This window comes from Pan paniscus, chromosome 9 (genome assembly GCF_029289425.2).
Source record: "Pan paniscus chromosome 9, NHGRI_mPanPan1-v2.0_pri, whole genome shotgun sequence".
Taxonomy (NCBI): domain Eukaryota; kingdom Metazoa; phylum Chordata; class Mammalia; order Primates; family Hominidae; genus Pan; species Pan paniscus.
Window position 1 is genome coordinate 112556589 of NC_073258.2, and position 25864 is coordinate 112582452.

Sequence of the window (25864 nt, forward strand, 5' to 3'; positions counted from 1 at the left end):
GACCACACCACCTGCTATTCTTCACTCTTGCTCAGCTCCAGGCTCACTGGCCTCCTGTTTCTTCCTTATGCCACAGCCTTTCACTAGCTGTTCCCTCAGATGTCCACATGGTTAATGCCCTTACATCTCTCAAGTCTTTGTTTGAATATCATCTTTTCATTGAGGCCGACTCTGACCACCCTAGCTCAAAGTGTAACCCCCAGCTCTAGTGGAATTCTCAATGCTCCTCTTAACCCAATACATTTTTTCCTTGCATTTATCATCCTCTAATATACTATATAACTTATTTTCTTGTATATTATATGTCTTCCCTACCCACCTCCAAACAATAAGCTTCACTAGAAGAAAGATCTTTGTTTTATTCACTATATGTCCAAATCACCTAGAACATTGCAGGCTCTCAAAAAAATTTGTTAAGGGCCGGGTGTGGTGGCTTGCGCCTGTAATCCTAGCACTTTGGGGCCGAGGTCGTGCTACTGCACTCCAGACTGGGAGAAAGAGCGAGACCCCGTCTCAAAAAAAAAAAATTTTTATTAAGGCTGGGCACCATGGGTCATCCCAGCACTTTGGGAGGCTGAGGTGGGCGGATAGCTTGAGCTTACGAGTTTAAAACCAGCTTGGGCAATATGGCAAAACCCTGTCTCTACAAAAAATACAAAAATTAGCTGGGAGTGGTGGCAGGTGCCTTGGGAAGCTGAGGTGGGAGGACTGCTTGAGCCCAGGAGGTAGAGGTTACAGTGAGCTGAGATTGTGCCACTGCATTCCAGCGTCGCAACAGAGTGAGACTATCTCAAAAAAATTTTTTGTTGCTGTTGTTAAGAAGAAGCACTATTTCCCATTACGTAGAAATGGCACTCCTAGAAATTATGTATCAGATACTTGAGGGAATGGCTTCAGGCTACAAAAAGACTTACAAGATGAGAGTGTGGCTCAAGAGCCTACATTTGAGAATCACTCAAGAACTCAGGTGCCTCTTGACTGCCCTCCTCTCCCCAACCGTCCCTTCCTTGCCAGTTATAATTACCTATAAAGTCACTGGAGAGACTCAGTCTAAAAGCACAATGACCTGCCTGGGCACCTGCAGCTCACCAAACTCAGTTTTGGCCTCACTTCTATGACCAAGCTAGTGACCTGGTATGCAGGTCAGCATCTCAGCCTTCCTGCTAGTCCAGCTCTAATTGAACTCACTCAGAACAACTGGATTCTTGCTTACTCGTGAAGAACCAGCCTTATACCTCAGTTTCAGTAATTAGGGACCCATGCCTTTCTCTCCATATTTCATTTCCTGTCTTGGTATCCTGATCAATATTCTGTTTCCTCAGGCTTACACCTAGTACCTGTGCTTACTTCGTCTTTCTAGAGTCCTGTCCTGGGCCTGGGCCCAGTCCGTTTCTGAGCCCCAGACCTGACTCTCAGGACCAGGTCCTCTGTCTTTTGCTTCCTTCCAGACCTCCTGGCTCCTGGGCTCTGCTCACCAGGCCTCCCTGGATCTCCTTAACTCCAACTGTCTGTTTACCTGGACCTCTGCCCTCAGACACCTTGACCCCTCCAACTCCTCTTCCCCATTACTCCCTTATCTGAATGCCTGATCCCCTCTTATCATTAATTCTGAAACCTTTCTGAAGAGCGAGTCAAGCCCTGGTCCATTTGGTCTCTCTATTTAAGACTGAATAAGGCCTATCTCAGCCCTGGCTGAGCCTTGAGCCTGAAAATAATGAACATGAACTTCTAGTTCCTCAAAGGGCATAGTCAATCTTCCTAACAGTGTCAAAATGCTCTCAGTTAAGATAGCTGAAGTTGGTTGCCAAAAATAATCAGTGTCAAACACTTGTGCTTTCTTCAGCAGACCTATCTGCTTTACTTGGATGCTTTCACTTGGGTGAAACCAGAATATACTTTTCATTCTGGTGCCTCAAAAAAGAAATCTTTTAGATTTCTCAGGAAACTGGGCCCAAATAAAAAGAAAATGATGGGCCGGGCATGGTGACTCATGCCTGTAATCCCAGCACTTTGGGAGACCATGGCGGGTGGATCACCTGAGGTCAGGAGTTGGGAGACCAGCCTGGCCAACATGGCAAAACCCTGTCTCTACCAAAAATACAAAAATTAGCCGGGCATGGTGGTGTGCGCCTGTAATCCCAGCTACTTGGGAGGCTGAGGCAGAAGAATCACTTGAACCCAGGAGTCAGAGGTTGTGGGGAGTTGAGATCACGCCAGCCTGGGCAACAGAGTGAGACTCCATTACACACACACACACACACACACACACACACACACACACACACAATGGCTACTAGAGTCAACCCAGGACTGGAAGTTATATAATCCTAGAATCCAATTTTTACCCATACTAGTCCTGGAATATCCCATAGGATTAAAGTCACATACCTAGAAGCATCAAGGAATGGTCTATAGGCCAAGCTGATCCATTCTTCTTTATTGGATGAATATTTTGGCTCCCGGGGTGTTTCGCTCATGGTGTCCAAATCCACTAAATAATGGCATTTACTGATATCAATCTGAAATGGAGAAAGGCCAACTCTTCATTAGTAATTGTGAAGGTCCCTTCAGGGTAGAGAACAGCAATTGCAATCCTAAAAATTCACAGAGCTTTGGAGGAACAAACATCCAAGTCTTCAGACAATGTTGCCTATGCTCTCTCCACTCAGATAAGAGTATTCAGGCTCTTGTGGGGGAGAGGCACACTCATTCAGCCATAGGTAAGCTTTGGCTGGTCTGATTCTAGGTTGAGTTCTTAAGTCCTTCTAGTCCCATAAACACTTCCAAAGCCACCATGAGCCCACAATCTCCCTCTGGAAAACCTATCTTCTTCTGCTCACTACTGCTCTCTTCCAGTCCATCACCTCTTATTCCACAGACTCAAAGGGCATGACTAAACACAGATGCTAATGTGTGAGAAGGCCTGCCTCTCCTGACAGCCATGGGAGGTTACACTACACCTCACAGGGGTACAGAAATATCATGCATATCATCTCCTTCAAATATTCAACAGAATTGACAGAGACATTGGAACGGCTCCTGTAGCAAAAGTTTAGTAAAACTGAGATATCAGAACTCTGCTTTTGTTAATACTATGTATTACATTAATATTGTATATTAACAAAAACAGAGTCAGCCAGTTGCTGATAACATGGATACATCAGAATATTGTAGATGCTCAAAGGAAAATAGTAAAATATTTCATTTAAAACTATGCTGAGCCAGGTCCGGTGACTCTCGCCTATAGTCCCAGCACTTTGGGAGGCCAAGGTGTACAGATCGTTTGAACCCAGGAGTTCAAGACTAGCCTGAGCAACATGGCGAAACCCCATCTCTTTAAAAAATACAAAAATTAGCTAGGTGTGGTGGCACATATCTGTAGTTCCAGCTACTCAGGAGGCTGAGGTGGGAGGATCACTTGAGCCTCAGAGGTCAAGGCTGCAGTGAGCCAAGATCATGCCACTGCATTCCAGCCTGGGCAAAAGAGAGACCTGCTTCAAAAAAATATTTTTAAAACAATTAAAACCAAAAAAGAGTCCTCTTAGGTTGTTAGATGTCAGCTAAAATAAAGACTATTTGAAATATGTACAGATATGCAGCAAATATCACACTTGATATTGTAGGACTAAAAGCTTTTCCTTTGGGATCCAGAATAAGTCAAGGCTGCTTGCTATCACTACTCTGTTCAACACTGTATTAGAGGATCTAGTCAGTAGGGTAAGACTAGAAAAAGAAACACAGGGCAGAAGAAACAGAAAGGAAGAAACAAAACTCATTCATCACAATGATATAATGGTCCAAAAGACTCTACAAATACATTTTGGAATTATTAAGAGAGTTTAGCAAAATTTAGACTTACAGGATGTCAATCAATGTCATATGTTCCATAGCAATAAACAAAATGAAATTTTATAAAAATATAATTTACAAGCATTTGAAAATGTTTACCTTAGAATAAATATAATAAAAGATGAAAGTGCTCCATAAAAAAGTATAGAATCTTATTGGCCGGGCACAGTGGCTCATGCCTGTAATCCCAGCACTTTGGGAGGCCCAGGTGGACAGATCACCTGAGGTCAGGAGTTCGAGATCAGCCTGGCCAATATGGGGAAACCCCATCTCTACTAAAAATACAGAAATTAGCTGGGTGTGGTGGTACAGGCCTGTAATCCCAGCTACTTGGGAGGCTGAGGCAGGAGAATTGTTTGAACCTGGGAGGTGGAGGTTGCAGTGAGCCGAGATTACACCACTGCACTCCAGCCTGGGCAACAGAGTAAGACTCTGTCTCAAAAAAAAAAAAGGATACAATTTTATTGACAAATGCCCATCAACGGATAGATTCATGTGGTATATCCATACCACTAAAATGTGGTATATCCATACAATAGAACAGTACTCAGCCATAACAAGGAATGAAGGTCTGATACAGCCTATGCCACAGATAAACCTTAAAAATATTGCTGTGACTGAAAAAGGCCAGGAACCAAAGGCCACATATATACGATTCCATTTATATGAAATGTTCGTAATAGGCAAATCCTCCAAGACAGAAAACAGAGGTTACTATGAACTGGGGAGTGGCTGCTTAATGGATATTTAATGGGTATGGGTTTTTTTTGGGGGGGGCATAATAAAAATCTTCTAAACTTGGATACTGGTGAGAGTTGTACATTATAAATGTACTAAAAGCCATTGAATTGTATGCTTTAAAATGATTAAAATTGTAAATTTTGTGTTGTGCATATTTTATAATTAAAAAACATTAAAATGGTGAATTTTATTTCAAATAATTTTTTGATACACAATAAAGTAGACCTTATTAATGTAGTGACATATTTTATTCCTGGACAAAAACCTTACTATTATAAATATGTCAATTCTAAACAAATTGATAAATTAAATATAATCTCAATCAAAATCCTAACAGACTTTTTTGAAACTCAACAAGTGGATTCTAAAATGTGTATGGAAAGGCAGAAAGACAAGAATAGCCAAGGCACTCTTAAAAAAGAAGGACAGGCTGGGCATGGTGGCTCACACCTGTAATCCTAGTATCTTGGGAGGACAAAGTGGGAAGATAGCTTGAGGCCAAGAATTTGAGATAAGCCTAGGCAAGACAGTGAGACTCTGTTTCCACAAAAATTTAAAAATTAGCCAGGCATGGTGGTGTGCACCAATAGTCCTAGCTACTCAGGAGATTGAGGCAGGAAAATTGCTTGAGCCCAGGAGGTCAAGACAGCAGTAAGCTATGATCATGCCACTGCATTCCAGCCTGGGTGACACAGCAAGACCTCATCACTAAAAAGAAAAACAACAACAACAAGGTGGGGGCTTAGTTACTGTAAAGCTATAGAAATTAATACAGTAGGCCGTGTGCAGTGGCTTACGCCTGTAATCCTAGCACTTTGGGAGGCCGAGGCAGGTGGATCACCTGAGGTCAGGAGTTTGAGACCAGCCTGGCCAACATCGTGAAACCCCATCTCTACTAAAAATATAAAAATTAGCCAGGCGTGGTGGTGGGCATCTGTAGTCCCAGCTACTCAGGAGGCTGAGGCAGGAAAATTCTTTGAACCCGGGAGGCAGTGGCTGCAGTGAGCCAAGATTGCACCACTGCACTCCTCCAGCCTGGTGACAGAGCAAGACTCTGTCTCAAAAAAAAAAAAAGAAATTAATACAGTGAGAAATAGATCAACAGACCAATGAAATAGAACAAAGAGCCTAGATCAGATGCAGGTACATGCAGACCCTTATTTATGACAGAAGCGACACCTCAAAGAAGCGGACTGTCTTTTCACCAACTGGTGCTAAGACAACTGGATATCCCTTAGGGGAAAAATGAAATTGAACCTTAACCTCACTCCACATGCAAAAATCAACTTTAGATGGATAGGCCTAAAAATGAAAAGATAAAGCTCTCGGAATATAATATAAAAGAATATCTTCAAGATCTTGGGTAAAAGAGTTTGTGGATAAAGCATTAATTATAAAAAAGAATGACGATACATTTGACTATATTAAAGTTGAGAATACCTTTTCACCAAAAGACACATTAAGGCAAGGAGCAGTGGCTCACGCCTGTAATCCCAGCACTTTTGGAGGCTGAGGTGGGAGGATCACTTGAGGCCAGGAGTTCAAGACCAGCCTGAGCAAAATAGTGAGACCCCGTCTCTACAAAAAATAAAAAAATTAGCTGGGCATGGTGGTGCACACCTGTGGTCCTAACTACTTGGGAGGCTGGGGCAGGAAGACTGCTTGAGCCCAGGAGGTAGAGGTTGCAGTGAGTCAAAAAACATTAAGAATTTTAAAAACACAGAATGAGAGAAGATATATGTAATACATTTAACCATCAAGGATTCATATCTAGAATATATATAACTCCTGCTAATCAACAAGACAAAGACAAACCACCCAAAAGAAAAACGGGCAAGTGACTTAGGTACTTTATAAGAATAAACTGAAATAGCCACAACAAGTGAAAATGCGTTCAACCTCATTAGTAACCAGCAAATGCAAATGAAAACCACAATAAAAAAAATTACAGTATCAAGTGTTGGCCAGAATGTGGAGCAACAATTATACATTACTGGCAGGAAATTAAGTTGGTAAGAGTTCTTTAGAAAACTATTTGGCAAAATCTACTAAAATTGAACATATGTATTTCCTATGATCTAACAATTCTACCCCTAGTTATTAGATTGAACCACATGAAATTATTATTTGATGTTTGAGCCACAAAAATGGTAATTCATATGGTTCAACCTAATGTATATCCAACAGAAATGCCTGCACCGAAAGAAAAGTTCAAGAATGTTCAAAGTGGTGTTATCTGTAGTAACCCAGATTGGAAACAAACACACCCGTCAACAGTAAAATAATCAATAAATTGTGGTAAAGTCATACAATGAAATATTAATAAGAGAGAACAAACCACAGGCAATAACATGTGTGATTATTATAAACAAAATGTTGAGTGAAAAGATCAAGACACAAAAGGATAAATGCAGTGTGATTCGGGCAAAATGAACCTAAGTCATTTAGGGACACATGTAAAAGTCACAAATCTAAAGAGAAAAGCAAGAAAATCATTACCACAGGAGTCAGGAGACTCCCTCAGAACAGGGGTGTGGGTACGTGATCAAAAGGAATTCTGGGGGAGCTCCTGGGTGCTGGCAATGTTCTATTATTTGACCTGGGTGACACAGACACTTGCTCTATTATTACTACTACTAATTTACTGTACAAATACTTTACACACATTTAGGCTTATAGATTATACATTACTAGAAGGTTTTTTAGAAGTGCATACAAGAACAAGTTGGTCATCTCTGGCTCACCGTGAACTCTGTTCTTCCCCAACCTCCACCTTACAGAAATGTTCTCATTCTCTCCCAGCATTATTTATATGTAAAAAAGACTTCAGTCTCACATCTGTCTCTACATATGGCCTATTCCTCCAGGGGAGAGAAAGCACACTGAGAATTGACGTCAGACCCAATTCCATTCCACATAACTCTCTAAAAATGATCCTTTGCATAAACACTTCAGGAAGTAGCCTTTTTGGTCTGAACACCCACTCTGTATCTCCCAAGGATTATAAGAACATGAAACAAGTTTTTAAAAGCTTTACAAGTGCCATGCCTCTGTAAGCAAACAGAACCAACAAGAGACAGAGACACTGAGGGTCTTATGCTTAGATTTCTTTTGGTTAGGGAGCCCTCAGTATGACATTTTAATACTTGACCTCAACGTGGCTTTTTCTGGCCAGGCACACTACAGGTCTGGTTATCTAGATTTGGTGTCGGGTACAAGGCCTACCAGGGATGTGGGTGGTAACTAATTAATATGCTACTGTATCAGTCAGATTAGGCTTCATTTATCATATCATCCCTAAGCAAATTCCATTTAAAGTAAAGGTCTTAGAAAGATACCAAGGCCCAATCTGAGCAACATAGTGACAGCTCGTCTCTACAAAAAAATTTTTTTAAAAAATTGGTTCAGCGTGGTGGCTCACACTTGTAGTCCTAGCTACTTGGGAGTCTGAGGCGGGAGGATTGCTTGAGCCCAAGAGTTCGAGGCTACAGTGAGCTATGATTGTGCCGCTGCACTCCAGCCCAGGAAACAGAGCAAGACCCTGTCTCTAAAACTAAAAAAAAGAAAGACACCGAAGCAAAATCATATTAATCAAGAGGATAATCCATTAGAAAAACTTTTAACCTCTTTTTCACCATCTCTGGGAAGCAGCTGATGAACAACTCAAACACACAAGGACAAAGGCCTCCAGCAGAAAATGATTAGGTATGATCAAGGGCAGGTTCTTCATTCAAGAACAACTAAGGTTATTAGAAAAGGAGTTCAAAGTCAGCCGGCCTAGATTCAGGCCTGGGTTCTACCACAAACTGGCTGAGTGACTCACAATCTTTTTTCTTATACCTCATTTTCTTCTTCTGATAATAAAGATAACACCACTTACCTCAAAGAGTTATAATGAGGATTAAATGAGATGATTCATTTAAATAAAACTGGTAAACTGTAAAGGAGTATAAAAATAGCTGGAATATCAGAAGGAATCCTTGACCAGCTCTATGAAATGTGAGTATTTAGCTGGTAGAAACAATCCCTGGAACATTAGAGCCCATTAAAATAAATTATCCTTGTTTCAACCTAGGTTAGTGTCTATTATCAATTCAAGTTAAACCCAACATACAGGACAGAAGGATTACAATGTTAACCATTCACTATCCCTAATTAGCAATGAACTAGCGGTATCCACCAAATGATATCAAAATAAATCTTCTTGGTTTTAGGTTACATTTTCTTGCCTCTTCACAATTTAGTAGTTTTGATTAGTTGTTGGGCACTATGATTTTACACTTTTGAGTATTGAATTTGTTGAATTTATTTGAAGGGTGATACAATTTGTCCTGACAGGCAATAAAATTGCAGATCAAAAAGCAAAAAAGGAATCTTCTAGGCATCCTCAAAGCATTTCTTAAGTATCTATTTGGTGAATCCTAGAGTATACAAAATTACATGTAAGTCATAACATGTCCTTGTTCTTTTCTTTTGCTCACTGCAGCCTCAACCTCCTGGGTTCAAGTGATCTTCCCAAGTAGTTGGCACTACGGGCATGCGCCACCAGGCCTAGTTAATTTTTTTATTTTTATTTTTTGTAGAGACGAGGGTCTTGCTATGCTGCCTAGGCTGGTCTTGAACTTATGGCCTCAAGCAATCTTCCTACCTCAGCTTCCCAAAGTGCTAGGATAACAGGCATGAGCCACCATGTCCAGCTGGCCATTCTTTTTTTGGAGACAGGGTCTCAATCTGTTGCCCAAGCTGGAGTGCAATGATGTGATCATAACTCACTGCAGCCTCAACCTCTCAAGCTCAAGTGATCTTCCCAGCTCAGTTTCCCAAGTAGCTGGGACCACAGGCATGTGCCACCATGCCTGGCTAATTTTTAAATTTTTTAAAATAGAGACAAGGTTTCACTAACTTTTCGAGGTCGGTCTTGAATTCCTGGTCTCCAGTGATTCCTCCCGCCTTGGCCTCCAAAAGTTCTGGGTTACAGGCATGAGCAACCACACCCAGCCCCAAGTCATTCTTTAACTTATAATTTAGGTAAGGAAATGACATTAGCATATATGAAATGCAGAAAGTGTTATTAAAAATTCAGAGTTCAGAGAGGATGAGATCACTGGAGGCTACAGTAGTTGAAAAGACTTCCTAAAGTTGGTAATAAAAGTTAAAGAGAAAACAGAGGGAAAAAGACAGAAAGGAGCATGGTTGACAGGGGGAAGAGGAAGAATATCTACCTGTCCCAAAAGGTGTTTGTTGAGAAACAAAACAAGAGTGAGACAGTCTGAGGACTGATAATGGAGGATCCAAAGGAAGAGAATCTGGATTTTATGCATCAGGAATCTATTCTAGGTTTTTCAGCCAAGGAGTAAGATGATAAAAAACAGGGTCTTAGAAAGAGAGGCCTATACTAGCTATGCTGCGGAGGATGAGGCAAGAAAGTGTTGGAGGAAAAAGCTGAAGTAAGCACTCTAGTTACTACTGTAATATTCAGTTGTGAAGTGATAATGCCTTCTGATATTTCTTTCTTTCTAGACAGGGACTCATTCAGTCGCCCGGGCTGGAGTGTAGTAGTGCAAATCACAACTCACTGCAGTCTGTGAGCCAAGATCACGCCACTGCACTCCAGGCTGGGAGACAGAGCGAGACTCTGACTCAAAAAAAAAAATCAAAAACAAACCTCACTGCAGTCTCGACCTCCCCAGGCTCAAGTGATCCTACCACCTCAGCCTCCTAAGTAACTGGGACAACAGGTGCACAACACCACGCCTGGCTAATTTTTTTTGTATTTTGTAGAGTCGGGGTTTCACCATGTTGCCCAGGCTGGTTTCAAACTCCTGGGCTTAAGGGATCCACCTGCCTCTACATCACCTTCTGATATTTCTATGGCAGTGGGAATGATGAAAGAAGAAAGGACAAATCTCACTTGTATTTCTTTTCTTTTTTTTTTTTTTTTTGAGACAGATTTTGCTCTGTCGCCCAGGCTGGAGTGCAGTGGCACGGTCTCAGCTCACTGCAACCTCCACCTCGCAGGTTCAAGCGATTCTCCCCTGCCTCAGCCTCCTGAGTAGCTGGGATTACAGGGGCCCGCCACCACGGCTGGCTAATTTTTATATTTTTAATAGAGACGGGATTTCACCATGTTGATCAGGCTGGTCTCAAACTCCTGACCTCAGGTGATCCGCCCACTTCGGCCTCCCAAAGTGCTGGGATTTCAGGCGTGAGCCACCACACCTGGCCCTCACTTCTATTTCAAATGAAATCTGTGACACCAAGATTTCTAATTCAGTGAACTAAGGCTGCAGTAAAGAATAGGTTTGGGTGACACTGAGGAAAGATGATAACTTGTGTCTTACACCTAATGAGGTGGGAAGAAGCATGGTGTACTCAAGTACAGTCATGTGTCACTTAACGAGGGAGACAGGTTTTGAGAAATGTGTCTTAGATGATTTCATCATTGTGTGAACATCATAGAGTGTATTTACACAGAGCTAGACAGTATAGCCTATGACAAACCTAGGCTGTATGGTGTAGCCATAATAATCTTGTGGGACCACCATCAAACATGCAGTCTGCCCTAGATCAAAGTGTCACTGAGCAGCACACAACTGTAACTGAAAGAAGACCAATATGACTAAAATACTGAGTTAGAGAACTGTTTTCTGTTCCTACTCGTGGAACAGTCCCTGTTGTCCCCTCATAAATTCCTACTCATCCTTCAGATTTCAGCTAAAAATGATTTCCTTAAGAAAGACTTCACTGACCTCTTAAACTAGGACAGGGCCTAAATTACATGCTCTTATAGCAACCAGTACTTCTCAAAACATTTTACAATTATATTCTATTAATTAATTGGGAAATTCATTGTAAGCTCCATAAAATCTGGGGCTGTGTCTGTCTCATTCATTCTTCTATGCCAAAAACCTAGCACAGTACAAAACATACAGTAGGTCCTAAGTAAATGTCTACTTAACAAATACATGTAAGAATGCATGAAAAAAAGGGAGAGGAAGCGAAGGAGGGAAGAAAAGGTGAAAGAGCAGAAGAGAGACAAGAAACAAACAGAGAGGGCCAAAGACCACAGATAAAGCTGAGAAGATGCCTGTAGCACTGGGCAGAAGAAAGAAGTGGAAGAAGCCAAGGATGAAGGGAACCAGAAGACAGGACATAGAAGAATCAAAGAAGTACACAGTTTTGAAAATCTAGGTGAAGAGTAGATTTCAAATGCTACAGAAACACTATGGGGATCTGAAGACTGAGAAAAGGCAACAGGAGGAATGGGTTCAATGGTTGTATCAAATAATTTTATCACAGTTTAGAATGCCATGTGGGGACAAGGAAAGAACTAATAGTCCAACCTCCTATTCTCAGTGACCTTCTCTGCTGTCTATCCAGCTGCCTGAGCCAAAGCCCCACAAGTCCTAAGACAGGAAGGATGTGAAGTTGCATTCAATCATCTATCAGCTGGAAATGACAATGACGCAAGTAGCTGTAAAAATAGAGATCTCTGGCAAGGGCCAACATGAGGTTCAGGGAACATCACAGAGAAACCATCTCCACATAGAAGACAGATCTTATTTCTCAAATGTCACTGAAAATCCTCTGGTAAACAACTGTCATCATGAATCCTCTAAGAGTCCAAGGGGATAATGTGAAAGATCAATCTAAATCAACTGCCCTGTAAACTCCTAGGCAAGTGGGAGGATTAAAGCTGAAAAAACTGTTTAGACAGTTTGCCCACAGCTAAGTAAAATTTGGTCATAACTGAGGCTATCCAGCAGCCACAATGGCTGACATATGTTATTAATTTAATACTTAGCTTTTAAGCAGCATTCAGAATGTCTTCCTTCCAAACACATAATAAATTCTGATTCATCACATCTCCTCAAATCCCTCTGTGAGCAACTGTAGCAAGGCCCAAGCCTTCTTATAGCTGAACCTTATAAGCTCTGTGAAGGCAAGAACTGAATCTGTCTTTATAAGCACAATACACCTGGTGCCTGGTACAGTACCTGGCATATCTCAGGCAGTCAAAAAGTATTTGCGGAAGGAAAGAATGGTGACCAGCCACACCAGGATGCTGGACAACTTCCAACACCACGCTGTTCAAAACTATGACCAGCTTATTTGTAAGTGCCAAGAATTTCTTCCCTTAGCTTCTAGCCCCTGGAGGACAATCTATTTCCTCCATAATACCATACAATAAAGATCACATCATATCGTAATAAATCTACTAAACAAAATCAAGGTGCTGGTGTCTGGTAAGGGCCTTCTCACTGTGCCATCAAAATGTATGACTCTATTCAGATCCATGACTGCGTTCCTGCTATTGGGAAAGGGATTACAGAATCCAAAGGAAATAAACAGAAGAATCACACTTAAGAGCAACTGTCTTAGTCCAATCTGTGTTGCTATAACAGAATATCTGAGACAGGATAATTTATAAAGAAAAGAAATTTACTTCCTTACAGTTCTGGAGGCTGATGAGTACAAAATCAAGGGCTGGCGCCTGGTAAGGGCCTTCTTACTGTGCCACCTCATGGCAGAAGGCAGCACATGGCAGAAGGGCAAAGACAGGGCAAGAGACAGCAAGAAGGGGATGAACTCATCGTTTTACAAGGCACTGACTCTCAAGATAAACCACTCCTGCAATAATGGCATTAATCTATTCATGAGGGCAGATGTCCCATGACCCAAACACCTTCCATTAGGTGCCACCTCCTAACACTGACAAATTGGGGATCAAGTTCCCAATACATGAACTTTGGGGGACACAAACCATAGCATTAACTCAAATTCCCAATTGGTATTTCTTGCCTTTCTCAATTCACAGACAAGATGTTAGAGATAATCAAGTCCAGTTCTGCAACCTTCCAGAACTTTCTGCATGTAAAGAAGTTCTAAGATGTCTTTTGACTCCATTTTAGCCACAACTTTTTTACTATAAAAAATACAAAGGTAGGGCCAGGTATTGTGGTTCACACCTCTAATCCTTTGGGAAGCTAAGGTAGGAGGATCACTTAAGGCCAGGGGTTCAAGACCAGCCTGGGAACATAGTGAGACCCTGTCTCCAAACACACACACACACACACACACACACACACACACACACACACTAGCCAGGTATGGTGGTGTGCACCTGTAATCCTCATTACTCGGGAGGCTGAGGTGGTAGGATTGCTTGATATCAGGAATCTGAAACTGCAATGAGCTATGATTGCACAGTTGCACTCCAGCCTGGGCAAGAGTGCGAGACCTTGTCTCTAAAAATAAAATTTTTTAAAAAGTAAAAAGAAATCCTATTGCATATGCTCTACATATTTGAAAATGGATTATCAGTATTTTTTCCTATAAGGTCCTACTTTCATGCTCTGTATTTGTACAAGATCAAGTGGGCTTTTCCCCTTCTGCTTCAAGGGAGGCTTCTGTCCTCCTTGAGCTCACCTTAACACACCTGCATTACTGTTTGACAGGTGTACTGCCCCAGTCAAACATCCTACTTGGCACTGTCCCCAGAGCAGCACCAAAAGCCAGAGCCCCTTGGAGATCATCCCCAACCCCTTGGGCCTCCTGCTTATTCTACATTTCTCATGTCTCTCTACCATGCCAGACTAGAGTCAAGCTCGACAGGGTCTTCTTTTCCCAATGACTCCGCCAAGCCCATTCCCTTGGCTGTAGTTTTGCTGGATCATAGGTAGGAACAATGGGAATCTGTTCTTACAGAAATGGTCCACTCATGTGTGTCACTAATGAGATGACTAGGCATTTGGCTAAGAGTCATAGTGACTTTCGCTGTTTCCCCAGGCTTCTTTTTTTTTTTGAGACGGAGTCTCACTCTGTCGCCCAGGCTGGAGTACAGTGGCGCGATCTCGGCTCACTGCAAGCTCCACCTCCCGGGTTCACGCCATTCTCCTGCCTCAGCCTCCCGAGTAGCTGGGACTACAGGCGCCTGTCACCACACCCAGCTAATTTTTGTATTTTCAGTAGAGACAAGGTTTCACCGTGTTAGCCAGGATGGTCTCGATCTCCTGACCTTGTGATCCGCCTGCCTCGGCCTCCCAAAGTGCTGGGATTACAGGTGTGAGCCACCACGCCCAGCTACCCAGGCTTCTTTGAATTTCTTCACTTTGACATTCAGAGCACTGGGCAGAAATCACACTGCATTAATACCCACTTGAGGGACTTCGAGATAGATACAGGTTATATCAACAAGCACCCATAAAACAAACATTAGAAGTGGCTAATGCTCCAAAATGACAGCAATAGAAAAACAGACTATAATAATGCTCTGTGCTGGGCCCAGTGGCTCAAACCTGTAACCCTAGCACTTTGGGAGGCCAAGGTGGGCAGATTGCTTGAGCCTATGAGTTTGAGTCCAGCAATGGGCAGCAGGGTGAAACCCTGTCTCTACAAAAAATACAAAAATTAGCCAGGCACGGTGGCACATGCCTGTAGTTCCAGCTACTCGAGAGGCTGAGGCAGGAGGATCGCTTAAGCCTGGGAGGTCAAGGTTGCAGTGAGCTGTGTTCGCACCACTGCACTCTAGTCTGGGTGACAAAGCACAACTCAGTCTCAAAAAAAAAAAAAAAAAAAAAAAAAGGCCAGGTGCTGTGGCTCACACCTGTAATTGTAACACTTTGGGAGGCCAAGGTGGGCAGATTGCTTGAGCCTAGAAGTTCAAGACCAACCTGGGCAAAATAGTGAGACCTCGTCTCTACAAAAAATACAAAAATTTAGCTGGGTGTGGTGGTGTGCACCTGTAGTCCCGGCTACTCAGGAGGGTGAGGTGGGAGAATCACCTGAGTCCAAGGAAGTTGAGACTGTAGTGAGCCATGATCATGCCACTGCACTCCAGCCTGGGTGACAATGCAACACCGTCTCAAAAAACAAAACAAACAAAAAAAACAGGCCAGACACAGTGGCTCACGCCCGCAATCCCAGCACTTAGGGAGGCTGAGGTGGGCAGATAACCTGAGGTTGGGAGTTCAAGACCAGCCTGACCAACATGGAGAAACCCCGTCTCTACTAAAAATACAACAAATTAGCTGGGCACGGTGGCACATTCCTGTAATCCCAGCTACTCAGGAGGCTGAGGCAGGAGAATCGCTTGAACCCAGGAGGCGGAGATTGCAGTGAGCCGAGATCACACCATTGCCCTCCAGCCTGGGCAACAAAACTGAAACTCTGTCTCAAAAACAAACAAAAAAAGAAGCTCTGTATTTTCTGCCTCCGACTAAGTGCTCTTTTTATTTAAATCTAGCTAATATTTTCATTTGCATCAGGAAATGGGACCGCTGAATATTCTGCCTCTAGCTCTGTGATTTAGGGAAGTAACTTAACCTAGGCTCAGAGATTTTACCACCTTTCCAAAAGGTTTGGAGTGCAAACCACTAAGATCCCTCTCAACTCTAGAGAAAGCAATTCCTCAACTCTAGAGAAAGCAACTGTAGAGAAAGCAATTTCCTCACAATTGCAAATATACTCCCCTTTGCTGATTCTACTCTTCTCTAAACTACTGCTGCTCATCATTACATACATTTCCATATTAAAAGCCCTGTGCTGGAGGTAAGAAATATACAGGATTTGCTTTTACACTGCCAAGTCTTGAGCAATTAGAAAGTCTATGTCTTGCTTTTAGTACTGAACACAGTTACATTTGTGACTGAACGTGTCACAAATGGCAAAGGCAAAATAAGATCATTCAATTCTCTCAATTTGTTGATGTCAAGGAGCTATTTAAAGCCAATGTTAAATATGGAAAGGTTACAGAAATTTTGTGGGTTTACATGCCTGAAAAATTCTGAATTTTTACAGTGCTTCTTCATCTCTAAGAGTTTTAGCAATATAAAAAGTCTGACTTGGGAACAGGTCACATGTCTTATCTACAGAGCCTAGATCACCACACAGATCTATCCTGAAGTTAGGTGATGGCAAATAAAGAAAGCTCCAATGGTTGTTTCCCTTCCCACTGTTCACATTCCACATCACCAATCAATTGTGGCACTCTTCCACTGAGCTTGGATTCAATGTCATCATGCTCTTTCATCCCAGGCTCCAGTAAGCCACTACCAATTGATGAGAGGTGTTATGTGAATTGCAACTATTTGTCCCCCTTGTGAAATCAGTACATAAGGGTGAACACCCAGGATGGTGGTACTGCAACTCAGTGAAGCCCAACTGGATGATATCTCTTAGTTCTCAACAACATATCTCAAAATAAACAAACTACTTTATACAAAAATGCAGATTTAGAAACCTGATAAATCATGGGAGATCACTCGATTTCTTCTGTTTTACAATAACAAATTCTGGGTTTCTTTCATAAATCGGACTTTTAAAATATCAGTGTATATAAAATATTTTAAGAATGCATCTATGATACAGAATGAAATTCATTAGTATTTATGACTAAAGTCACTATCACTGCCACCATTAAGAAAGTCCTGTTAAGTACTAAATTAGGAAACAGAAGAAAAATCACAAAAATTTTAGAGAATTTCTACTTTAGAGTTAAGTCGACATATATACAAATAGTCACCATTTTTGTCAAAATCTCCATTTTTTTCTTTACGGGTTGTATATTGTTATTACAGTTTAAAAGGGGACCAGAGGAAGACAAATACATGGATAGATATCTTCCCTTTAGGAGCTTCCAATTTATGATGGACAATATCAGATGTATAAACTTTGAGTGGCATTCAGCCAATAGAATAAAGCCATTATACCAAAGCGTAAGTAAAAAGTAATGGGAAGTTAATTTTCAATTATCCAGAGTTGGCAAAACATGCTTATAAAATCTTTTCCTACCGTAATTTCTGTGCTTAATCAGTTAGTTTGCATTATTATCAGTTCCTGCTATATACTTTACAATCTAAGAAGAGGGAATGTCTTTTTAAACGCAAATCTTTTCACAGTTATTTTCATCACCCATTCAAAAGAATATAAATTCAATAGATAAAGTTCTACCCAGGTTAATATTTGCATCAACCTATGAAATTTTATTAAGTTGCATGAGGAAGGCGTGGCTCCCAGGCTTTGAATTAGTTTCCATAAATGGCCCTGAACAGAGAATTCGGAAACATCTGTGTGAAACAGACCTATCATAGCTAAAAGAAAAGTATTCCATCTTCCTGCAACATATCAAACTTGATAGGAAACCAGTGAGGACACAAATCTGCCAAATACGAACCTCTGTCAATTTACATTAGAAACCAATGACAGGAGAAAGCTAGACATGATCGCTGTTCTCCAGGTGCTTGTAACCTGGTACTCTTACTGGAATATAAACAACCTTGAAAAATGGTAGTGCTTGAGCCCTAATTGGTCCAAATTTCTACTATTAACAAGGTTTGGGGAGGCCTCTCTTTAGCTCAAAAAGACTAAATGAAGGGCTATTTGAGTATTTCACTTAAATTTTTAAAAATCACCTGCTGTGTATAATCCCTATGCCAGGCATCGTGAAGGTTTGAAGGATTAATGACAAACATGAACCCTTGTCTTTAAACAAATGTAAAATTTGCCAGAGAACACCGTCACATACATAAATATGTGAGAACAATGAAACAGAGAAGAAATGAGAAATGCTTCTGCTCAATTAACTAAAATCTAGAAACCTCAAGCCATTTAATTTCCCCTAAATATTCAATGTTATTTCATACTTCAGGCCTTTGCAAAAGCTGTTCCTTCTGACTGGAATGTCAATTTCCCCTTCCTCAGCCAGAAAATTCTTAATCAGCCTCTAAGACTCAACTCCTATGCTATCTCTTATGTAAGGCTGAAGTACGAAGAGTTTTCTCACCTTCTCTATGCACATTATGGCACTCAGTACACTGTTTAATAACATTTTAAGTTTGTTTCTTCTACTAGACTCTGAGGGCAAGACTTATGTCCTTTTCTAAATTCACCTTTAGGTTTATCAAAATAATATATACAGCCGGGTGCGGTGACTCACACCTGTAATCCCAGCACTTTGGGAGGCCAAGGTGGGCGGATCACCAGGAAACACCCGACCTGAGGTCAGGAGTTTGAGACCAGCCTAACCAACATGGAGAAACGCCGTCTCTACTAAAAATACACAACTAGCCAGGCATGGTGGCGCATGCCTTCATGAAATCCCAGCTACTCAGGAGGCTGAGACAGGAGAATCACTTGAACCCGGGAGGCGGAGGTTGCGGTGAGCCGAGATCGCACCACTGCACTCCAGCCTGGGCAACAAGAGCAAAACTCCGTCTCAATAATAATAATAATAATAATAATAATAATAATATGCAGCCAGGTGCAGTGGCTCATGCCTATAATCCCAACACTTTGGGAGGTCAAGGTGGGAGGATCACCTCAGTCTAGGAGTTTGAGACCAGCCTGGGCAACATTGCCAGACCCTGTCTCTACAAAAAATAAAAAATTAGCTGGGTATGGTGGTACAGGTCCATAGTCCCAGCTACTTGAGAGGCTGAGGTGGGAGGATTGTTTGAGTCAGGCAGGTCGAGGCTGCAGTGAGCTGTGACTGTACCACTGCACTCAGCCTGGATGACAAAATAAATAATATATCCAGAGTTTAAAAAAAACAACAACAAAAAACTTAGTACAAGAAGCTTATTATGAAAAACAGCAGTACCCTCCTGATTCCCCAGTCCAACTTCCCAGAGACAACCACTCAACTCTTTTCTCCTGGTAGGTTTTTTTATTTTTTTCAGACAGAGTCTCACTCTGTCTCCCAGAATGGAGTGCAGTGGCACTATCTTGGGTTCAAACGATCCTCACCTCTCCTGGTAGCTTTTGATTTTTCAATTATCAAATAGTAACATACACTAACTTCTTTTGGTACTTGATATATCTTGGTATGGATCTTTCCTCATTCATCATTTCAGGGACGCTCTGCAGGCTCTTGCAATCTGAAAACTGATATCCTTCAGTTCTGGGGATAGTCTCACATGATTCCTTTGGCAATCTCCTCTCCTCCGTCTCATCTGTTTTCTCTTTCTGGATCTCCTATTAGCTAAATTCTGGATTCTGATTTTATTGTTCTTTTTCTATTTTCTATCTCTTTGTTTTTTATTTGTTTTGTATTATTATAGTCTGGAAGATTTCTTCAAACTTAACCTCTAATCATTCTACTGACTTTAAAAATCTCCTTTATTTTTAATTTCTAGCAGCTCTTATTTCCTGATTGTTCTCTTTTAAAAGCACAAATAATACGAAGAGCATATGTTTTTGTTTTATGAACCCCAAATTTTTAATCTTTCAGGAAATATTTCTGCTTCCTACATTGTTTCTGTTTCTTTCAATTCCTTCTTTTCCCCATAATTCTGCCTTTTTTTCTTATAAGGGACTTTTCTTAAATGACAGGAGATTGGTGGGCACGGTGGCTCACACCTGTAATCCCAGCACTTTGGAAGGCTGAGGCGGACGGAGCAACTGAGGTTGGGAGTTTGAGACCAGCCTGACCAACATGGAGAAATCCTGTCTCTACTAAAAATACAAAATTAGCCAGGCGGGGTGGCGCATGCCTGTAATCCCAGCTCCTCGGAAGGCTGAAGCAGGAGAATCACTTGAACCCAGTAGTGGGTGGTTGCAGTGGGTCAAGATGGGCAACAAGAGTGAAAGTCTCAAAAAAGACAGGAGATTATGCTTTCTGTCACCTATTTTCAGCACATAGAGACAATAAAAAGTTGGATGAATGGCTGAATCAACCAACGAATGAAAAGACTAAGAAACACTTAACAGTGATTAAGAACAAAAAAGATGCCCAGGCACGGTGGCTCACGCCTATAATCCCAGCACTTTGGGAGGCCAAGGCAGGTGGATCACATGAGGTCAGGAGTTCGAGACCAGCCTGGCCAACATGGTGAAACCCTGTCTCTACTAAAAATACAAAAAATTAGCCAGGCATGGTGGCACACACCTGTAATCCCAGCTACTCGGTAGCTGAGGCACAAGAATCGCTTGAACCAGGGAGGTGGAGGTTGCAGTGAGCTGAGATTATGCCACTGCACTCTGGCCTGGGTGACAGACAGAGACTCTGTCTCAAAAAAAAAAAAAAGGTGCCTAAAGATAAGAGATGAGTCCGGACGTGGTGGCTCACGTTTGTAATCCCAGCACTTTGGGAGGCCGAGGCCGGCAGATTGCCTGAGGTCAGGCGTTTGAGACCAGTCTGGCTAACATGGTGAAACCCTGTCTCTACTAAAAATACAAAAAAATTGGCCAGGCGTGGTGGTGTGCACCTGTAACCCCAGCTAGCCACTCAGGAGGCTGAGGCAGGGGAATTGCTTGAACCAGACAGATGGAGGTTGCAGTGAGCCAAGATTGCGCCACTGCACTCCAGCCTGGGTGACAGAGCAAGACTCCGTCAAAAAAAAAAGGGAGATGAACATGGTTGTGCTGATAATATTTATACATCGTCTTCTTGAGCCAGTGATTCAAAACTGTTGGAATTACACCGCCAATGGACAGTCTTGAGCATGATTACAGGACAGACAAGGCTTTCTGTCCAAACCCCTACAACCAGAAAATTAACTTTATTTAAATTTGTATTTAATTCCTTAACTCACTTCTGCCTGGAAGAGTTTAATAACGTACTTGCCTTATGCACTGCGGCATCCTCTTTAGTCCTAGGCTTCTAAAAAAAAGCGTTCCTTGGAGCTTGTAAATCGGTAAACCACATCTATTTTTTTGAAGTAATCAAGATATAATTTGTGGAAAGAGTAGCGAAGATAGTATTAAATATGACTAAAATGACTTAAGAAGAGGCCTGAAGGCAAAGAGGGAAAAATTACTTGATAGAAAACTTATCTTCCAATTTTGAGTTGAAAGTCCTTATGTTCAAGGAAGAGAAACTCGAGGTCAACTGAAAACACACTGAATGTTGCTCAAGTCCACCACAGATCTTCTTGGTAGGGGTATCAAAGATTTCACAGTGACAGCCCCCATTATGGTTATTTTTTTTCCATGATGAAATTAAAACATTATTTATTACAAAAAACATCTTACAAAATCACTTACAGTCCTCCGACCCAAAGAAAATCACCATCAGCCTGTTAGTGTATATCCCAGAACTTCTCTGCAGATATTGATTTTTCTTTACAAGATCTGGATCATGTTATATATATTGTTTTACTGTGACTATTTTTAGCTTGAAAGTCCTCAGTTTATATCCCTGAAAACACCAACTGTCTACTGCCCCATAGGTCTAAAAGCTAAAGTAACATGACTTGAATTACAACCAGAGAAAATAAATTTATTCTCTCAATTTTATAAATATCTCACACTGCAAAATCTGAGATCATAACCACATCATCTACAATTCAAAAATCAAAAGACTGGATTTAAATCTGCCTTAAAGTATAACCGAAGAGCCCATTTTTTTTGTTTCTTCAGATTTAATCATTCTTTCTTGCATCAAAAATAACAAAATTGTAGGGTGACATTAACACATGATCATGAAACAAAAATGTGTTTCATTTCATTAGTCACAGGCTACATATCAACCAGCTGTCGAAGCTAAAAATATGCCTTAATTTAAAATTTTGTAAAACACAAGCATTTAAGACTCATTTTGAAAGAAATGTGACTTCTTTCTGTTTCAACCCACTAGAAGCTTTAGAGAAGAACAAATAAGCACCTCTAAACCAAAAGAGAAAAAGGTAACAGCGGGGGAATTCAAGCCAATTTATCCATCATCAATATCACATTGTTTACATCTTATCAACAAGCATATGTTAAGGATAACAATTTAATACCACTCCAGATGTAAACAAAACTACACATTCTCAAAGGAAATAGAAGGCCTGAAACAGAGGTTGAGATCCCAATAATAAAAGATGTGTATTTTGTCGGGGGAGGAGTGAGCTAAGGAGAGCTGGGTAGTAATAAATATTGTCACAGCTTTTCCTCATCAGCTGTAACAGAAACTTTGTCAGGGTTGCAGTCTTCAGTGACATCATCTCGACTCTCAAACACCAGCATCACACTCTTGGAGCGGGACACAGCACAGAGTAAGCCTCTAACAGTACTCATCTCTTCCAGGACAGAAGCAGCATGTAGACTTCCATCTGTGGTCATGAGGGCCCCGGCTCAGGACACATGTCTCAAGGTAAACTGTGCTGCCATAAAATATTTGACAGGAAAATAGGTAATGGGATAAGCTAAAATATAAACACTCCAATTGGATTTCAGGTGTAGTTTCAGCAAATTGGAAAGGGGAGCAAAGAAATGTCAATGGTCTTAGAAATTCCCAGTCATTTAAAAGGAAAATACATTTCACTTGATTCCAGAAAAGAATCAGACTCTCCTAACTTCCAGTCAATGCTCTTGCCACTATCAAATAGCCAATCATCAATATCCTCCCATGATATTTCCTTTATTGAAATAAGAACATGGAGGCCTGGGAGGAAACACCTGAAAGGGAAAATTTTCAAGTATTTTTCTGTCTTTTCATTTCCTCTTTTAGATATGCTCCAGTTAAATTTTAAAAAGTAGTTGTCCTCCAGAGCCACAGACTGTCTTAGTTTTTTGTCTCTCATATAGCCTTGCTAAATACATATTTGTTGATTGAATCTTTAAACTCACAAGTAAAAATTTATTGCACTGTAAAAATCTAAACTCACAGGTAAAAATTTTTGTTCATTCAATCATTACAGATCATGGAAACATCAATTAATTTCTAAATGCCAACATAATGAATACTAAAAAATTAACTTTAAAGAAGTATTTTGAACATTCTCCAATTAAATTCTTAGTAGATTCTAATCTAATTGCACTGTATATATTACAGCAATTTGAATCTGCTTGCCTTGATACCCGAGACTGATAACAATTAGTGAGGAAACAAATAGGGCAAGTTATTTTTTCCTCCAATAAGGACTCCCAAAAAGGGCAGGAGAAGGGATAAAATGAGAGAGAAAGGAAGAAAAAGAGAAGAAAGGAAAGCGTGTCGGGGGAAATCCTGATCATTTTTATTTATTGTTAAACATAATATTTACTACTTAAAGTAAGTACCTGTCATATATAAACTAGAAATGGAAAGTAATTTTTTAAAAAAGTAATGAGTTGGGCACAGTGGCTCACACCTGTAATCCCACCACTTTGGGAGGTCAAGGCAGGAGGATCACTTGAAGCCTGGAGTTCGAGACCAGCCTGGGCAAGACAGTGAGGCCCTCTCTCCACAAAAAAATTTAAAAATTAGCTAGGGGTAGTGGCTAATTAAAATTTTTTTTTTTTAAACAGAGTCTCGCTCTGTCACCGAGGCTGGAGTGCAGTGGCACCATCTCGGCTGACTGCAACCTCCGCCTCCTGGGTTCAAGTGATTCTCCTGCCTCAGCCTCCTAAGTAGCTGGGATTACAGGTGCACGTCATCATGCCTGGCTAATTTTTGTATTTTTAGTAGAGACGGGGTTTCACCATGTTGGCCAAGCTGATCTTGAACTCCTGACCTCAGGTGATCCTCCCACCTCGGCCTCCCAAAGTGCTGAGATTGCAGGTGTGAGCCACCATGCCAGCCTAATTCTCCACAGAGACAGGGTCTTTACAGCACCTGTAGTCTCAGCTACTCAGGAGGCTGAGGTGGGAAGATCGATTGAGCCCAGGAGTTCGAGGCTATAGTGAGCTATGATGATGACACTGCACTCCAGCCTGGGTGACAGAGTGAGACCCTGCCTCTGAAAAACAAAACAAAACAAACAAACAGAAAGCAATGCTCAGCTACTTAATGTCTATTTGGCCTTGTAACATCAAAGAATGATTAGCTATCACACAAAAACAAGAAAGAGGTGGTATGAAAATAATATTGAAGAATCCTGAAACCAAGCCTTTTATCCTAGGGCTAATCTTTATCAAGTTATAATCTCTCTAGATCTCAGTTCTTTCATCCACAAAATAAAAAGATCACAGACTACATTTTAAGTTCCCTTCTAAATCTATGATTCTTTTTACTGGTTAAATTGGAAAAGCAGGGATAAAGAAGAATGAAATAAAGAATATTTTGAACTGATATACAGTCAATTCTGTTCTAATACTAGTTTTGAAAATGCAAATTTTTTCCAGCCAAGGGATATATTAGGGAACACTTTGAGCATAATTTAATTTTTGCGTTTGATTATGTCATTTAACTCACAGGAAACACTAGGTGAATGCAGAAAAGTACACTCAGTGGAACCAATCAGCATAGGAATACACATAGTGTATACATACACAAATATATCTACTGGCCTTCTCAGTTCACCGTGTTAGAAGCCACATCCACCCATTCACCTTTGCTATTATAACTTTTCTAAGATTTCAGATAATCCTTTTACTACTACAAGCTGCAATCCTTCCAATACCAGGCCACAAGCAAACTTCAAGTCTTCTGCAAAGTAAACAGCCACATTTATTGTAGTATTTATGCACTTTTAACCATTTAACATATGTAAAATCATGCTACCATTTTTAATCTTTTTTTAATTTTTATTTTTTCAAGGAGAGGGTCCTGCTATGTTGTCCAGGCTGGAGTGTAGTGGCATGACTGTAGCTCACTGTAGCCTCAAACTCCTGGGCTCAAGCAGTCCTCTCACCTCAGCCTTTGAGTAGTTAGGACTACAGGCATGAGCCACCATACCTGGCTAATTTATTTATTTTTTATTGTAGAGACGGAATCTCGCTATGTTGTCTCAAACTCCTAGCCTCAAGCTATCCTCCTGCCTCAGCCTCCCAAAGTGCTAGAATTATAGGCATGAGCCATCATGCACGGCTAATTTTTAATCTCTTTTTTAACTGACAAAGTTTTTTAAGTATTGTGTCCCTAACTCCGTTTTCCCAATAAGCTTTGTGGTTTTTACCACATATTAATTTTTCATAACTTTATATCTTATTGTAGCAGAACTGACTATATTACTGCTTAGGAAAAAAATCAATGACCAATCTATGTTTTCAAAGATAACAGATGGAGGACAGGCATGGTGGCTCATGTCTATAATCCCAGTGCTTTGAGAGGGCAAGATGGGAGGATTGCTTGAGACCACCCTGGGCAACACAGCAAGACTCTGTTTCTAGAAAAAATAAAACTATTAACTGTGCATGGTGATGCATGCCTGTAGTCCTAGCTACTCAGGAGCTTGAAGTGGAAGGATCACTTGAACCCAGGAATTTGAGGTTACAGTGAGCTATGATGGCACCACTGCACTCCAGCCTGGGTGACAGAGCAAGATCCAGTCTCTTAAAAAAGAAAGAAAACAGGAAAACTTCCAGCAAGTCTGCTTAAGCATTAAATTAAAGTCAGAAAAGAGTCTTTTTCTGTAAGCTCTCTCCTGAAGAGCTG

The 25864-nt window shown here is 41.0% G+C and overlaps 1 protein-coding gene across 9 annotated transcripts in view; it reads right to left on the minus strand.

Annotated features, from left to right (window-relative positions):
• ALG9 (ALG9 alpha-1,2-mannosyltransferase) overlaps nt 1–25864 on the minus strand; it is a 99974-nt gene that overhangs the window by 35351 nt on the left and 38759 nt on the right. For all 9 annotated transcript variants that reach the window (XR_010113492.1, XR_010113493.1, XM_008971300.5 and 6 more), the window contains one exon: nt 2389–2519. Coding sequence is in view for 7 of the 9 variants with exons in the window: in XM_008971300.5 (XP_008969548.1) it covers nt 2389–2519 (131 nt within the window). In the remaining 2 variants the exon portion in view is untranslated. The remainder of the gene's footprint in view (nt 1–2388; nt 2520–25864) is intronic.